We start from the raw sequence: 19,089 nt of genomic DNA on the forward strand, positions 1-19,089 counted from the left end.
TGGGCAACAACCCCAAATTGTCCAAATCAAATATAAGCAATAGTTTCAAATAATATCACTTTAGTTGTCATTAAAAGAAATGCAAACCTGTTTATGGACTGATTTTCAGCTAAGTGCTATGGTCAAATAAGGACGCTCTTCCATATCCTAGCGTAACCTTTAATGGTACATGATTATTAATTAATGATGTGTAGTTGAGAATTATCCCAAATTGCAGAATAAACAATTTACTGGGGTACCTATAACAGAAGCTTCTCAGGTCAGATCTTCCAACAGATCCTGTACTTGTGTTGAGTCAGGCTAGTGATGGCCCTTTGGGTTTAGTGGTATGACTGAAATGTAGCCACCTAAGCTAGGTTGAGAGCATGCACCAGAAAAAAAGACTCATCTTGATATAAATATACATTATAAGTATGAATGAATGATTGTGGTTGCATGAATGTATGCGGTTGAGTTTGTGGTCACTTGAAAAATGGAACAAAAATTAGAATAACCGTAGGTAATATCGATAGACATATTTACATTACAAATGTTCTATGCAATGATTCTTATCTGGGAAAATGTTAGGAGAGGTATCGTTAAATACCATTCATGGCAGAGAAATAACAGCTAGCTTTTCCAACAAAAATGACGATTTAAATATGGAGTTGACCTGTTGTAAATAAGTACATATAATGTAAAGATTTGAATTGTCCTCTATTTGTGGCATGTTTAAGTCCCCCTTCATGCAACTTCAAGTGGAGGCCATAGTGAGAGCCATGAACAGTCACAGGTTACATAAACAAAAAACTGCATACTATTGTATTAAATAATGTTGGGAAAATATCAGCTCACTATTTTGATATATAATAGTATGCTGTTTTCCATGTAGCCAGAATTTAAATCACTTCCTTAACTGGTGGTCCTGCACTTACTTTCATTAGCCTGTATGACCAGTCCATCAGTTGCTTAGCTGCCTGTTGATGCACTTGTTATAAAAAAAAAAAAGAAATTACTGAATTTTGTTTTTGTAAGTGTAAAAAATTCCTAAAGGAGAAGACTACATACTATGCCATGGCCATTTCTATAATGTTGGTAAAACTCCCACACGGGAATGTAATATATGGACATATGGAGGGATAAAAGTAGTTTTGAATTCTTCCCTGTACTATGTAGCCAAATGAATAGACTAAAAAGAGAATAAACCTTGGAGGTTGCAGACAGTCCTGTAAATCCTGAAGTTTCTCTTCACTTATTTCACTTTGGCTAACCAAATATTCCAGGGCTAAATCATGGATATCATAAATATAAAAAAGCTATAGTATGCTATATATGGTGTAGAATCCCTTCTTCCACAAACAGTAGTGTAATTGTTCAGTGATTAGAGAGGGATTTGGGATTTAGCCTTGTATTGGGTTCACATATGGTACTCATATATATATATATACGATACATATGGAATATGTTTATATACAGACAAATATAGTTACATGTATGTATAATGTATAATTTTGACATTGGGGCATAAATATATTACCATATATACATTTCTTTTATGAACATATTTTTTTAACATATTTTACTAAATATGTAACATATATGAAAATGTTCTTCTAATGTATGGGAATGTATATCCATATATTACATTTCTGTTTGGGCTATGAGGTAATTTTATTTAGAGCAAGCTAGGAAAAAATTTGTGTATTATTGAGCCTGCCATATTTATAGGGTTCTGGAAGTATAGCAGGATAAACATGAACATTTGAAACAAATGGGCCACTCAATTCTTCTATTTTATTCCTTAGTTGCTTTTATGCTTTATTGGCCTGCTACAACTAAATATTTTGATGAAATACTGCAGAGCTTTTATTTTGTTTAAAACAAACACACATATTTTTGGTAATTTAAGGTAAATTAACTGTTGGTATTCCACAACTTTACACAGTTCTTCAATCCACATAGTTCATAATAAGCGTTTATCACTTTATATACTCCCCACCAAAAAATTATTTTATTAACAAATATATTCAAAGTTTATTAAAGTAGCTAAATGTGATATATATATATATGTGACACATTTAAACATAGATAATTTAAGTATATAAATATCTGACTAATTGCCAATGACTACTTCACATGTACTGCCTATAGGGCAATTAAAATAAATAAAGGATATATGAAGGGCATTCAAGTCAAACTGGGACTTAAAATTTATTGAAGGTGTAAAACCGCTTGCCATTTACAGTACAGTGCTGTGGTAGTATAACATGTAAATGTGAACGGTTTAAAGAAGGCCGTACATGAATGAATAATGATAATGGCTGAGGTGAGTTGAGCCCAGTGCAGTCTTTGCCGTGAACATTCAGTGAGTGGAACACCAGATCCTTGCAAACCGATAGATAAATTGTTGCCATCTTACTAAGGGGATACATTTGTCATACAACAAGGGGATACAACACCATCATAAGGACAAGGAGTTTTTTAACTCATAACTGTTCTTTTATTCTACACAAGTCTCGGTTTAACTTGAATGCTTCTGTGTGTGTGTGTGTGTGTGTGTGTGTGTGTGTGTGTGTGTGTGTGTGTTTGTGTGTGTGTGTCACTTGAAAAACAAAAGATGGACTATCATACTGTGCAAAAGTATTGAGCCAACCCTCATTACTTCTATTTTGCATTCAAAGAGACTTTCTTGCATTGTTTATGTAGTCATAAGAAATCCATGCAAGGACTTTTTTGACTCTCGAGTTTTTGTTCATTTTCAGTTCAGTCCCTGTAGCTGATCAATTTCAGAGGAGTGTTTTTTGTTTGTTAAGCCTCACAGTGATGTATTAATAATTTAAGGGAAAAAAACAAACATCCTCCATCTAACTTAATGCATGAACTGGTGCAGATGATGACAGATGATCAAGCAGTTGATTAGTACACTGGTGATGGTGAGTGGTGGGAACAGATGAAATGGTTGCTGCAGGGGTTAAAACAACCTATTTTTTTATTGTATCTTTAGGTACTTTACAGCCTGTCACAGTTTTTGTTTAAATTCCTGTACAGACATAATATAATTTAATGTAATATAGAGAAATGTGGAGCGGCTCAAGACCTTTGCACAGTACTGTATGTATAACTCTAAACTTTTTAGCTTTTTGTGGGCATCATGACAAAATTGATGTTTATACAGTACATTATATGAAACTGATTTTTGTTTTTAATCATGTTCACCTCAGGAAAGCACACAAGGGAACTTAATATGCATCATTGTAAGGGCTCATTACCAATACTGAGAAAGCCATCTTGTTTTTGCTCTGAGCCTGGATTACTAGGGCTTTGGTGGTAGTGTGTCACAGGGAAACCCATTTTACCCCCTTCTGTCATTTTTTTTTTCTAATCACACAACAATTTGTAATAACATTGCTGTGTTTTATTGCCCTGCATATTTAATCCTTTTCCTGGTTTAATTAAAACAACAACATTGATTTTAGCCATAACATATATAACGTTGAAAAACACTTATAGATGTGAGGGGTGAGATGGAAAGCTACAAACAATCCTTTTATTCAGATATCAGGGAAATAAATTTATGAATTTGTTTATTTGATCAAAGATAGATATAGGGAAGTAACAAGTGCATAAGCCTTCAGCAGCAGTCCACTATATTTCACGCTTCAGATTCACTGGCAGCCATATTGGTTATCAATAACACCCCATACACACTAACACAAACATCCTTTATGTGAAACAAGCCAACGGCATGTAAAACAACTGAGAGACCAAAATTGTGGTTTTACTTATATACCTATGTTGTTTTAGAGGTTAAAAAAAATAAATAAATAAATAAGCTATTACCAACAAAACATTAAAACAGCATTGTATTATGTGACTAAAGTGGACTGTTTGGAGGGAAAAAAAGAAGTTATATTTGGAAAGATTACTTGTGTGTGTAAAGTTTCTATACATGTTGTGTTTGTATATTGAAAAAAAAAAAAAGAAAGAGACCCTTGCTTCCATCTAATTTGTGGGTTTCACCAGGGGCAACTTGAAAGATGTAAATTAAAATATAAAATTGCAACCATAGTAATAGCTGAGAGTGTTAGAGGGATAAAAGTAAAAAAAAAATTTATATATATATATATATATATATATATATATATATATACATACATAGATATATGGAACATTCACTGTTGTAAGTGCAATGAGCTATTATTCATGTTCCCATTGTAAACCTTGTGTATGTTTCAGTGTAAACCTGTAAACAGTTGTAGTTGGCTTGGTGCATTATGTCATGCTATGTGATGAATGAAATAATGACCCTACAAAACATTTCAATCAGGAAAAAAAGAATAAATAATTTAAAAACACAGGTCAATGTGCTTTTTTTTTTAACCTGATTGTATCATGGTGGCACAGCAGGTAATACAAGTTTCCCTAAAGGTCCAAGATAATACTGAAACCTCAAATACTGAGGGTGTTGTTTATGTTCTTTTTGTTGGTCTTACATCACATCACAAGTATTTACCTTTCTTAATTGCCCAGTAAAAAAAAAGAAACCATACATTTTCAGTCTTCTTTAAATTTTACATTCTCAATGAGGCCTGTTTGGGTTGAGTTCTTGTGTTTTTATTATTATTATTATTTCTCTGAGCACTACACGGTCTGACCTTCAGGTGAATGTGCTGGGACATCCACACCTGGGAAGATTGTCTTTTGAATGCTTTCCACTTATGAATAATCTTTCTCACTGTAGAATGATAAACTCCAAATTGTTTTGAATAACATTTCTTCAGACTGATGTGCAGCAAAAGTGGCTTCTTTAAGACCTTTGCTTAGGACTTTCCCTCTTGTGAACACCTGAATTCTCCAGACCAGCAAACTGCCAAAACCTTCAGCTTTTATAGAGGATCTGCACACCTGCTGATGATTAGCAAATCCTGGCTGTGACTTACTTTCTTAAATTATGTAAAAACAGTAAAGTAATTAGTATTGCACACATTTTTTTTTTTGCCAGTTATAAAAAGGTATATGTTGTTTGTAAAACGCTGTATTTTCCTTGTACTGCGACAGGCTACGATTTGATGATATTTGTTATATTTTTACACACAAAAAAAACAAAATTTAAAAACTAATCTTTAAACATAACGGCATATTTATAGCCATATTAAGGCAGTAGTTTCCAGTGCATATTCGTCTGCATCCCCCTTCCCATGGTTTAATGTAAATGGTTCTCACAATTTTTTAGGGTAAAGAAAGCCTGCGTGAACAGGTCAAGCTTGGCATAGTAAATATTTTTTACTCCTGAAATTTCTTACATAGTACCAAATGCTGACAAACTTCCTGATGAAGGCTCTTCAAATTGTCCACCATAAAGTTCACACCAATTTGGCATCAAATACTGAGATATCAGTAGGAGTGATTTTTTTCTTCTTCCAAATTTGTTTACAAATAATAATTATGGAGAATGACAGAGATACATGCTGCCTTTTATTTTTTCTTAGTTTAAAACTAAGACTTTTTTTTCTTAAAAAGTTTAAAACTAAATCAAGAAAGAGGTAATATCAAAGTAAGATCTTTATAAAACCGTTAAACTTATAGCGTTGCAAATCTAATTGGCACCTACGTATCATGATAATATCAATACAGGAGGTGACTGGTGATTTCCATCCCCACTACCGTTATCATTATTGCAATAAATAAAGCTGCAGGAATGTAAAACTGGGTTTAATTCATGTTTAGTTCATGTTTTTCTTTCTCAGCCAGGGTTTATGTGTCTGGTGAATCCACTGCATTATTAGGTTGTTGTTGTTGTTTTTTTTTACTTAATTAGAAGCAATATGAACAGCATATGTACATTTACCATTTACCTCTGTTAGATTACATCTACTGTATTAATAGACATGATATTCGTTTCTGTAATCAAATGTAGTAAAAAGAACTCGTCTTTTAATGTTTCGGTAGTTACGGGCATGTTTATCTTAAATAATTATAAGCAAACTCTAATGACGTTTGTTTCGCTTAACTTAATTTAAAATTGAACACATTTCTGTCAGTATCCATGCCAGTTTATAGAACATGATTCAGGTGATTTTAATTAAGGCAAGGAAGTAAAAAACTCTCTCTTTTTCATATTGACAGTTTATTTTTATTTCTTCTTTGATTGATATGTTTAGAATGAACTAATTCCCACGGCACATCTGATTTGCTCAAAGGTTAGCCAAAATGTCATAGACCAGGGAGCCTGCAAGAACAAAAACAAAGAATTCATTTCTAATTAGTACTATTTCCAAATTTAGTGCAATCTATATTTAAAAAAAAAAAAAAAAAAAAAAAACGTAGTTCATGTCATAAGTATAGTACCATTCTTAACCAGGTTGGTATGAAGCCTTTATAAAGTGTCAATAATCCCTCTGCTCTAACAGACTGAACCAGGCAGTCTATGGATGACTTGTACAGGAGACCCCTGTAAAAATCAGATATGGACAAATATTTTTTATACTCCTTAAAATTAAACAAAAGATGTATTGGCTTATACCAAGAGTAAGATTCTCCACTATGACCCTACAATTAATGCTCTGTTTTAAATCTAATGTCACTCTGTCCTATCACATAACTCCTACAGAATAACTAGAATAACATTTGCCTGTGTTGCGTAACCGCGAGAAGGGCATCTAGACTGCAACTCCAAGCATACGCCACTCCTTCCATGCACACAATCACATGATCTTGATGTTATCACCTGAACTTTATTATTCGATTGGTTTATTAAGTTCTTGCAGCTGTTTATTGTTGTTTTTCCCAGACAATTCTCAGCTAACAGTATTAACATAGCATCCATCATACAGTAGCTTCTGTTCCTGTATCTAATTCTGTTCTTTTGTGCTTGATCTATTATTCAAGTATGTTTAATCAGACCATGCCTGAACATGCATCATTGTCTTCAACATTAACTTCAACAGCCATAACACAGGAAGTAGTTGACCAGCAACATTCTAGTATGGAGAATCTCATTGACTTAAATACCCAGTGTGTCAATTGGTAAGTCAGCTGAAGAGGGGAAGCTCAATGGTGAGGCCGACAGGATGGCTCCCAGAAACAAGCTCTCAGAGGAAGTCAATAGTACAAAGCTCAAGGTTGAGGCCATCAGAGTGGCTTTCCACATCAAGGTCTCACAGAATGTTGACAGAACAGAGGTTAATAGTGAGGCCAACTACACAGCTCCACACATCAAGTTTAGCACCCTGTGGAGGTCAACCAGATGATCAACACCATCTCAGTTTAAGCTTAGCACCCTGTGCAGGTCAACCAAATGGCCTACACAGTCCCACTTCCTAATTGAGGATGTCATGCTTGCTCTACCTGCTGGTTCTAATGACATCACTCCTGCTCCGCCATCTGGTTTTGGGATTATGCTCTCTCCACATCCCAGCTTTAAGAACATTGTCCCGTTTCCTGATCCCTTGAAAGTGCTGTCCAGCCGAAAACCAGGTACCAATCAGGCTCTCCCCAGAAGGCCAGGAGGCATTCTCTCCTGTCCCAAGTCCTAGTACTATTCCAGTCAGGCTAGTGACAAAGGCCAATGAGGTGTCTTTTTCTGTCCTGAGACATAGCCCTGTCCCATCCATGTCCCAACTAGAGGAGAAAAGGCAGCCTTTCCCAGTATATGCTCTGTCTCATTAGTCTCATCAAGGCTCCTATGCCATAATTTCGCCCGGATTCCATACCCAGACCCCAGACTTCCACGCAAGACACGAACTACAAACTCAAGCCAAATTTAGGCAAGGCTCCCGAAACCTTCAAGCTCCAGCTCAACACCCACAACAGGCTTAAGCCAAGACTAAGCAGTGGCTTATACGGTGGCCTTTCAAGAAGTGTTTAGGGCAAGTGCTAGCATGGCATTTCCCAGCTACAACCTAGCAAAAGGAGGTTTCCTGTCACCATAGCTTGCCGTTCCAAAATGCTGCCCACCTCCTCGCACATCTGGTGGCATTGCCTTGATTAGGACCTTAAAAATCAGGAAAAGCAGTTCTAATCTACGTGATTGTCCTGGACTCCCTTTGCACTTTAATTGGCACATTGAAGGCTGCTGGATGACAACCCTAAACATACACTATACCCCACATGCACAGTCACACAGTCTTGACTTTATCACCTGAACCTTGCATCTGTTCACTGTTTTTCCTGCTCAGTTCTCAAGTTTTGGTGTGGAGATGATACACTATGCTTATGCTTTACTGATGCTAAAGCTGAGTTTCTGTCATATTTTTGTTCTAGTTCTGTCCTTTTGTATTCTATTATTTGAATATGTTCAAATAAACTCATGTCTGCACTGATCTGCACACCTCCATCATCTCCTGATTCTAAAAATGAATAAAAGATAATACATATTAGCATTACACTACCACTTACAAGTTTGGGATCACTTGTAAATTTCTTTGTTTTTGTTTAGTGATTTATTTTCTACATTCCACAACAATACTGGGGATTTCAAATCTATAAAATAACACACATGGAATCAGGTAATTATGTAGCAACAACAACACCAAGTTGTAAGTGACCCAAAACTATTGGGCGGTAGTGTATGTTTATTACTCATACAAACATGAGTATGTCAACATCAAAGCAAACTTGACTTGCTATGAATATTATAATAAACTTGCCTTCCATTTGAATCACAAGGTTGGTTCATTATTCTCGTCTTTACTACATCAGCTGGTGTTCCCATCATAGCTGCTACTAGACCAGAACAAGTGCTGGACAAAATATTCGTCAGATATTATATTTATAGTATTTCTTGTAGTTTTTCTGCAAATATAATGGAAAAAACATACCTTGCTATTCCATGACACAGACAGTTGTCCCCTATAGAACTATGTCTTAGTAAAAAGTGCTTCACGCTGTCATAGGTTGTAAGGTCTGAATGGCACATATAAAAATCACAAGTAGAGAAGATCTTGCATCATATTAAATTACTATGTATACTAAAATGGTTTAAAATATATTTGCATTACATTACCTCCTAGGTTGACCAAAGCCGCTCTCTGTACATTGGGCACCCAACCAGCCCAGAGGCCCCGGATCCCTCCTTCCCGCGCAATCTTCACAAAGGCATGAATAACCCCATGAACTCTGGTAAACAAAAAGACCTCATAATGCACATGGTCTAGACTTAATTTTGACATTAAGCACTACTGGGATTGCATACCGTGGTGGTTTGCCTTCCAGCCTTCTTCTCCCTTCCATTTGCATCTGTACCTTAACCAGATCAGTGGGGCTGGCCAAGAATTGGCCAAGAGCACCAGATACCATGCCAGCAAATGCAGCCTTCCTGCACCGAATAAAAAGGTAAAATGTCACAAAAGGTAAAATGTCACATATTTGATTTGGTAACCAGTAATGATCATTGCAGTAACTGGCTCTATGCCAATAGGGGTCTGACCTCTATTGAAATATATATATATATATATATATATATATATATATATATATATATTATAACCTCCTGCACTGCATTAAAATTCCGGGTCATGACTGTATGATAGCAGTCAAGACTACAAGGCAAATTTCTTCTTACCAAAAAGGAAAGCTGCCATCTTCCGATTTTCCCAAGACAAAATCCCGGAGCTGTTCGTAGGCTAGCATCCTGCCCCCTGAATAAACTAATAAAAAAATTGGTTATAACATGGATGTAGACCTTTCCTTCATTTCATTAGTTCTAAAATCATCAGCACCACCTGCCATGTGGTGCAACCAACTACAGCAACAAGCTATGTGTTTAAAAAAAAAAGGTGCAAGATCTCTCAATAACATGACTAATTTTAAAAAATCTATTTTAAGGTGATTTCTGAGGTCAATTTTCTCTCACGCCTTAAGGTATTAATTAGGTATTTGTTATTGCAAGTTCCACTTAACTTAATGATAACTTTAGCATTAATGGATCCGTTTTCTTTATTCTAAGATAATATTAGCAATACAGTATGGATGCAGCTGTTTTTCCATTCCACGAACGTTTTCTTGAAAGGTCACCTTCAACTATGCAGGACAGGTTTTTGTCATTTTTTTTTTTTTTTTTTTTTGCGCCACGCTTCATGGAAAAATTATGAGAAGCACATACTTTTTTGTCTGCACTCATGCTTTGTCTGCCAAGATGTTTTGTGCCATTTTTAGTGTCCAAAGAAGACATAAAAAAACAACTAAAAGGAAGACTGATCTAATAAATAATAAAACCTAACATCCACATAGTTCTGCCTGACTTCCAGAGACTACAAAAATCAACTAAAAACAGGTTTCATGATGCCAAGCTAAGCTAAGTTTGTTAAATTCCAAACAGCCCCTTTATTCAACAAATGTGAGAGAGATGTGTACAGAAACATGGTTACAGAAAAGTTTCTACTGCTTCGATGAATAAGCACAGTGGCCAGTGGCCAGAGAGTCTCATCAAACCTGAGAATTTTGTTTCTCATGGTCTGAGAGTTCTTCAGGTGCCTTTTGGCAAACTCCAGAAGGGCTGCCATGTGCCTTTCTACTAAATTGGTGGATTGCTGCAGAGATGGTTGCCCTTCTTTTTTGTCTGCACCTTCTGAAAGGTTCTCCTCTCTCCACAGGACCTCTGGAGCTCTGACAGAGTGACCATCGGGCTCCCTGACTAAGGCCCTTCTCACCCCGATCGCTCAGTTTAGATGCCCGGCCAGCTCTAGGAAGACTCCTGGTGGTTTTGAACTTCTTCCACTCACGGATGATGGAGGCCACTGTGCTCATTGGGACCTTCAAACCAGCAAAAATGTTTCTGTAACCTTCCCCAGATTTGTGAGGTCTACAGACAATTCCTTTGACTTCATGCTTGGTTTGTGCTCTGACATGAATTGCCAACTGTGGGACCTTATATAGACAGGTATGTACCTTTCCCAAATCATGTCCAATCAACTAAATTTACCACAGGTAGACTCCAATTAAGCTGCAGAAACATCTCAGGGATGATCAGGGAAAACAGGATGCACCTGAGCTCAATTTTGCAAACGCTGTGAATACTTACGTACTTATGTGCTTTCTCAATTTTTTTATTTTTAATAAATTAGCAAAAATCTCAAGTAAACTTTTTCATGTTGTCATTATGGGGTGTTGTGTGTAGAATTCTGAGAAAAAAAATTAATTTCATCTATTTTAAAATAAGGCTGTGACATGTGGAAAAAGTGATGTGCTGTGAATACTTTTCAGATGCACTGTATCTGGATATACTGTAGTTACCCCATCAACATACCACCTACCATTGTGAAACTCTAATGGCTATATATTTTAAGGAAGTGACACCCTTGGTTTTTTTTTTCAATATCTTAAGTTCTACAAAACTATCTCTAAATTTCCAACCTTTACAACAGGAGAAAAAAATATATAAGGCTCAACAAAGTCACAAAAGTTTTACTCAGAAAAACCAAAAGGGGGATTGAAAATAAATAAATAAAGCCATGATCGTTTGTAGTTTAAATTGTATTTTTAATGCATGTTTAAACCAACATAAACCTAAATATTTCATGTCATGATTGAATGAATGAATGAATGAATGATGTAGTTGAATGCCATTGCATTGCAATTACACAACTGTCATAAAGTGTCATTAATTCAATCCTTGTGTGATGAATCTTTTGCCATATTATATTTTTTATTTACATATTAAAAGATTTTTTTTGACCTTTTTTAAATTTTCATTAGAAATTTTTATTTCCATCTGCATACTTCTAAAAAGCCATGCATCGAAGAGTAGCATGCCAGGTAAGCTACATCAACTCACCCAGCAAGCGAGAAACTTTAGATTTTTGCTATGGTAAGTTTAGAAAAATTACCAAAGATTATTATTAGCTCTTACCAAATCCTTAATTCACAAAGCATTTATAAACAGAAATATTTACCACCTCTCTTAACTGCTGCTCTGTTCAAAAGTCCTAACATGGTGTAACTTAGCCATGTGCCATTGTCTCTCTCTAGCTCATAGACTTTAATGTCACTCTTATGACTAAAGTCTAATGGTCATTGTTAATCCATAAATGGGCAAGTGAGAAAAATGAAAGGAACTTGACTGGTATTTGGAACTCACCTACCTAACTCAGTTACCACCCAGAAGCAAGCCGGCTTAGTTGTATCTTACCTAAATTGCTATGGTGACTGATGTTAATTTAAATGCTAATACAGTTAAATAAAATCCATCATTCATAACCTACACATCCTATGTGAACTGCAGTTCTTGTGATAAGGTAAACTACAAAAATTCCAGTTAGCTAAAGTGGTGGCATATACTCACTCACTAAAGTGAGTTTAGCCAGTTATTTAAAGTCTGCATGTTGAGTTACTGTTAAAGGACAGTAAATCTGTACTGCTATACAAGCTGCACATTGACTACTCTAAAATATATCCAATTTTCATTTCTATGGTATTATCCCTTAAGAACATATAATAAAGTGGTTGCTGAAATGTAAGGGGGGTACTAACTTTTGTGAGATACTGTAGCAGACAGCTAGCGTTTCGTTATCTGCAGTGCAGCTGTCAATTTAATCATCCCTGCAACTAATTATGCATAACTTTATGTCTTACTATAATTTTAACTAATGTGTAACATAAAAATTCATAAATAGGAACTCTAGCTATTAACATCAAAACCATATTTGTATCAGGCTCCAAATGTTTATTTCTGTTGTAAATTTTGACATTTTAACAGGGAGTCTAGGGGGATTGACTTGCTTTTGGCCCCATCCGCCAATGGACATTTGAGGAACTACATGTTTTGGCAGTTTATTTTTCACAACTCGAGGTTGGCCCTTGCTCTAGCTGCGTGTGGGTATGTGTGACTATGAACGTGTGTCCTTGTCCATAGTATAAATGCATGGTAATATTTACTTACTTTAGTGTAGTTTGTCAAAAAAATTAAGAACAAAATAGTGCCTGTGTTTTCCCTAAATACACAATTTTTGCTATTTCTCTTCTCTTGTTATACCAAGCATATGATTTTATTATTTCATTACCGTGTTTGATGCAGAGCATAAACCCGTTCTTTTGGCATGTGTATGTGTGAGTAATTGATTTAAATTCCACCTGTTTAGTATAGTATTTATATAATAAATATATGAAAAATTATGAATAAAATAATAATTACAGACTGTGCCTCTTACCATCTGACAACTCTGCACTTGACTGAAAAATAGAGCACAAAACGTGTGTTCAGCACCATAGACAGCTCTGCAGTGCACAAGGGAAGGGCAGGGCACTCTAACTCACGGAGGGTGGCAACAGATTATCAGTCACCATCCTGCTGTGTCTGAAAACCTTTCATAGACCTGTCAACACTTATATAAACTCTTATATAATAAAGCAATATTACATAAGTGTTGTACTGAGCATTACCATGGCTGTACTGTGGCCATTTAACTTTGACAAGGGCCAAATTGTGATGGCTTGAGGAGTATAAAACCACTTTTGTGAAATGTTCCTGGTCTGCAGTGATCAAAATAGTAAAACCTGTGCAATTATATAATCGCAGAAGGCTGCAATTTAGTACAGGTAATATACACATAGTTGGGAATTTATGTAGTGTTTGTCAATACTTTTGTTAATTTTTTTAACACTTTTGAGGTGATAAATATCAGATCTAAAGCTTGGAGCAAATGACCAAATGCTAAACCCCCCTAAATCCACAAATGTTACAGAAAGGCAAGTAGTGCTTAATGATGTTGAAAACCATTTAACACAGAAAATACAGGCAATCACATTTAGTATGAAACCATCCGAATGTCACAGTAAGAGAATCATTAGACCAGACAACATATCTTCTGTTGTCCAATTTTGGTGAGCCCCTGCAAGCCTCAGTTTCCTGTTCTTAGGTAAAAGGAGTGGTACCCAGTACCCAGTACCCGATGCCTGAAGAGTTGACGTGATATGTTGTGGTCTTTAGCATCCCTCAGTTGTAATAATATGTTTTTTGAGTTACTGTTGCCTTTCTATCAGCTTGACCCAGTCTGGCATCAACAAGGCATTTCACCTAGGGAACTAGATATTTTATCTTTTTCAGACCATTCTCTGTAAACCCTAAAGCTGGTTGTGTGTGTGAATCACAGTAGATTAGCAGTTTTGGAAATACTTAGACAGGCCTGTATGGCACCAACAATCATACCACGTTCAAAGTGCACCTTAACGCACCTTTCTTCCACATTTAAACTCAGTCTTGACCATGTCTACGTGGTTAAATGCACTGAGCTGCTGCCAGGCAATTGGCTGTATATCCTTGGGTCTGCCTAAACAAACGCCACCGCTAGGTCAACTGAATGGTGGGGTTTTATCTTTTCAGTTTGTTATCAATGTTACTGACAAACTATTTGTCTTTACAGTTTTTTTAAATAAAGTGCAGTTTTAAGGGTTCTTTAATCTACCTGTATTCTGCTACTGTATATACAAAGTGTTTTTTTTATTGACAGTTGTTTTTCTCAGAACAGCTTAACAACTACTTTTTTAAGTTTAAATATTATTATTAAATTTATTTATTGGATTGGATGGATTATCATAAGATATTTTGTATGTTTCCAACCCAACCCATCCTACAGTATACCTCACAGTATACCATAAAATGATTTGCCCAAATACCAAGTGACCAGCATCAAAGTATGTACATTTTCCCGTTGAATACATTGTAAAGATATCCGTGCTATGCTTTTCTTTGCATTTTTAAATATCCTTGCAGGATTAGCATCCCAACCATCACAACAGCAATCCCCATACTTCAGAATGTCTCCCCTGCTGTTATCTATTTAAAACAACAGAGAAAGTAATGTAAGTGATCGTGCCCATAGGAATGTGTGTCATATATAAGTGTGTGTACACAAATTAAAAAAAAAAAACTATATATATATATTTTCCACCTGGTCTTCATGAAAGTCATCATTATGCCATTATTATCACTATCAGTGTGTATATATACACATGTGCATAAATCAATCAAATCAATCATCTTTTTAAGGATATGTTCATATATACACACTAATAGTGGTGATAATGACATAATAATGACTGATTAATCTAGCCTACTGGGTAACATAGTAGACATTTTCCTATTTTGATCCGTAATTTCAATGGTAGGACTTGCCTGGCTGACCACTTGCCATTTTTATGAATAGCTTAATGTCATATTTAAACATATAATTGTATTAAAATCAGAAAGAAACTATAAAAATGTAAACTACTATACTATAACTGTAAACTATAACAATAAAAGTTATACAGTTGATGGTCATTTAACGCTCATGAGGAACAAAAATAAGAGAACACTTACTACAGTGTGTTTTAAAATGTAAAAAAATATATTTTATGCTGGTCACTTGACACTGCAGATTTTAATCAACTAAAATACATTTTTTAAAAACTATAAATACATGTTTTTTAACAGTTAATTTAGAGCTACAAGCTTTAAAAATCACAAATTAATAGCACCTAAGATTAGATTCATTATGATTAGATATATTATCAATTGTTCAAAGAAGGTTAGTGCATTTTTTGGATGCCTTCAGCCCTGTTTCACAGAATGTAGAAAGAAACAAAAATAAGAAAAGACCATAGAATTGGTCCATAGAAAGGTGTGTTCAAATTTTTGACGTGCACAAAAAAATGCATCTGGAAATCAGATTTTAATTCACTGCAAAGCTTTACATTATATTTATTTCATCACAGTAAACTTTAAATGTTCACCGGCCAACTAATTCGCAGTTATAGAGCTGAAGGTTACCTATATGTCTGAAGATTGCAGGTGTTGCCCCTTGCCATAATTTTAGTGGTCCTTCTTCTCGCACTATTCCCACAGCTGTGTGGAGCATTCCTCTATACACAGGCTTTACACTTCCACTCTTGCTGAGCTTCTCAGGAGCATTTTCACCTTGTATTTGAAGCCTCGTTTTTGTAAGATCAAGAGGGAACGTTACTAATTTGAAGTTGACAAAAAAAACAACAATTAGAAATAGTGATATTTATGAATAAGCAGAAATTACTGAATCAAAATGTGCAGAATATTTAGCATTTTAGTAACTTTATTACCCAGTTCAGCCACACTGGCAGCACATGCAGACACAGTGAACTTTGATACTTTAGGCCAGTTTGAGATTTCTTGCACGAGTCCCATCGCATGTGTCAGCTGTTAAATGGAATATTATCAAATGAAAAATATTACACATACTACAAACCTCTGTCAGGGTTTTGTTAAGCGTTGACAACTCACCAACCTGAATATACCGATCCAGTGTCTACACGACTAGCATTAGGACAGAGAGTCTGTTAAACACCGGAAGTGTAGTTCACCAACCATTTACGTTCAATGCTGTGAACGGAACAATGAACTACATTTCCCAGTTTATCGCGCGGGAGCTCGGTTTTTAATGAACACGATTTCAAATAAAAATATATGGTTAAAAAAATATCATGCTCCACATATGTGCTTATAAAAAATGTAATGTACGCGTGTGAAACTGGCTCATCGTTTAACAATGTTTATCATTACTGTCAACTACATATGTGTGCATACATGCGTAACTGCTTTACAGCGCAAATACAAAAAACTGTTGTGTTCAGGGAAGACATTTCAAAATAAACGTCACGTATGTCAAGAGGTGGTGTAACCCTCTCATAGTCTGTACTGTAGGAAAATTAAGTGTTTATTATGTAAATACGTGATCTGATTGTTTTTTGCTTGTTGGAATGAATATATTCATTATGTGCATATGTTCCCCGTATGAGAGTAACTGTAAGTGAAGTGGAGCTCATCATTTTGCACATAGTAAAGCATTTAACCAGTCATAAATTAGACTGAATTCACTCAGAAAGTGGATTTTATGGGAAAAAATTGGAAGCCTAACATCAAATTTGGGGGAAAATCCTTCTTCTTTTTTATTTATGCTTTTTGTTGTTGTTGTTGTTGTTGTTTTGCCTAGTGGTTAGTAGTGATGTTTGGAAGTTTGTATCATTTTAATGACTTGGTTCTTTAAATCTCGATCATCAAAATAAACTACAGTAATCTTTTTTCAAGTCATTTAGTTCATTTTGTTCTTTTGCTCAGAAATAAAATTAAATGTTGCAATTTCAATAAATAGACCCCCCAACACATCTACATACACAAATTTTGTCTATAGTTCCATTAATAAAAATTTCACAATGCAGCTAAAGACATATTATGATAAACAGAATGAGCAGATCACCTCTCATATCTTCTAGTTTGAATCATTTGTTCTTTTGTCACATGACTCCAATAGATGCTATGCAGTGCAATAAAAACTACTGAACGAATGAAAAGTAATTTAATTTAATGTAGTGAGGTAACTATTCATTTCTGTTTCCTGTACCTAACCTACGAAGGTTTTACGATGCTTTGCACATGCGTGCCCAGTAAAAAATAAACAAATCACTCACTAGACTCACTGAGTCACGATAAAGACGCGTTCAAAAAGAACAAATACAGTAGTTCCAAATGACCCATCACAAGTGGTTAGTGCAGTGGCCTCGCTTCTTGTGTGTGTGTGTGTGTGTGTGTGTGGCACTTTGTGGGCTTCCCCCCAGGTTCTTCGGTTTCTTCTCACAGTCCAAAGACATACAGATTAGGTTAATTGTTGTTCCCAAATTGGCCACAGTGTGTTTGTGTTTACCCCGCCTTGTGCTCAAGGTCTCCTGGGATAGACATCAGGCCCCGCATGATGTCTATCCCGTGAAGCTAAATGAATAAATGCTTCACAGTGGTCAGAACCTGTTTGTACTGTACATGTCAACAATTTCATATTTTTATGCATGTAAAATTTATCGGACCAGCGTTGATGTAAACAGTTAAGTTGAAATCTCTAATCAGAGATTAGATATTTTTAATACAATATGTAAAAACAATATTGTCCATGTAATGTACAGTATCTGTTGTATGCAACATTGTGTCTGACCAGTATTCTGCAGTACACAGCAGCAGACAATAGTAATTTGGGTGCCAGTGATATCATGCTCCAGTGTAGTTGTTCTGTAAGTAGTGGTTGTAGGTATTATGGGGAGATACTGTAGCACAGAATATGAGAGTCTGTTCACTGCAGGCAGGCAATTATGGAGAGATTCCGAAAGACTGGTTCACTGCAGCCATGGCCCTGGGGAAGAAGCTGTTCCTTAATCTGTCTGTGCAGGCATAGATAGTCTTTTAATATCTGCCAGATGGTACACGAATTAATTAAACTATTCAACTATTCAAAATGAAGAGAACACTTGTTTTAATAAAATTTATATGTATTTAAATATGTGAAACCTACTTTGTGGAAATGGAGCATGGTGCAGGATAATTGAGACAGTTTAGAAACCTCCAGTTTCAAGGTTCGATTCCTGGCCAGGTTCGATTCTCGGGTCTGTGCACATGGCGTTTGGATGTTTTCCCTGTGCTTGGTGGGTTTCCTTCCACAATCCAAAGACATGCAGATTAGGCAAATGGGAATGCCAGTTGGCATGATCTGCATGTCTTTGGACTGTTGGAGGAAACCCAAGAACCTGGAGGATCCTGTATACAGGATCAAGCGGTATAAGCAATGAGTGAGTAACTTTAAAAATAAAAATAAAAAACTAGGGAATTCTCAAGTAAATTGAGAAATTCTTTGGTAAAAAATTTCTGTACATGATCTTCAGGAAGCAATCAAGCAGTCTTTTTGACTTTATCTAGTGATGGGTTGTTCATGAACAATTTGTTCTTTTTGAACGAGTCTTTAACGTGACTAAGAAGAATGAGTCTCAGAGAGTGATTCCTTCATTTTTAACTGTGCGCACCTGCACAAAGCATCGCAAAACCTCTATTGTACTTTTTTTATCAATACCCTAAATTTGTGTATGTTGGGCGTCTGTTCATGGAAAAAAAAAATTCTTATCAAAAGAATGGAATGAACTAAATGACTCAAAAAAACATTCATTTATTTTGATAAACGAGATTCAAAGAACCGTGTCACTATAATGATCCAAACATTCCATCACTACTTTATGCCCAGCCGGATCCAGCAGGTTTTAGAGAATAACATACTAAAGGCTGATTGTTGTATAGCAATTTCATTGTATACAATAGCAAATTCTTCTTCTTCTTCTTCTTTTTCTTAT

At 35.6% G+C, this 19,089-nt stretch overlaps 1 protein-coding gene across 1 annotated transcript; it reads right to left on the reverse strand.

The window, feature by feature from the left end:
• Positions 1-6,110: 6,110 nt before the first annotated feature.
• On the reverse strand, positions 6,111-16,303 carry slc25a27 (solute carrier family 25 member 27). Its single transcript, XM_053504587.1, has 10 exons — positions 16,215-16,303; positions 16,030-16,126; positions 15,725-15,916; positions 9,542-9,626; positions 9,173-9,295; positions 8,984-9,096; positions 8,799-8,883; positions 8,628-8,720; positions 6,328-6,430; positions 6,111-6,208 (listed from the first exon to the last, which is right to left on the reverse strand). Exons 2-10 carry the CDS (start codon positions 16,112-16,114, stop codon positions 6,137-6,139), a joined length of 951 nt encoding a protein of 316 aa, XP_053360562.1. The 5' UTR covers positions 16,115-16,126; positions 16,215-16,303; the 3' UTR covers positions 6,111-6,136.
• Between the last annotated feature and the right edge of the window lie 2,786 nt (positions 16,304-19,089).

The sequence above is a fragment of the Clarias gariepinus genome, chromosome 9 (assembly GCF_024256425.1).
Source record: "Clarias gariepinus isolate MV-2021 ecotype Netherlands chromosome 9, CGAR_prim_01v2, whole genome shotgun sequence".
In the NCBI taxonomy this organism is placed as follows: Eukaryota; Metazoa; Chordata; class Actinopteri; order Siluriformes; family Clariidae; genus Clarias; species Clarias gariepinus.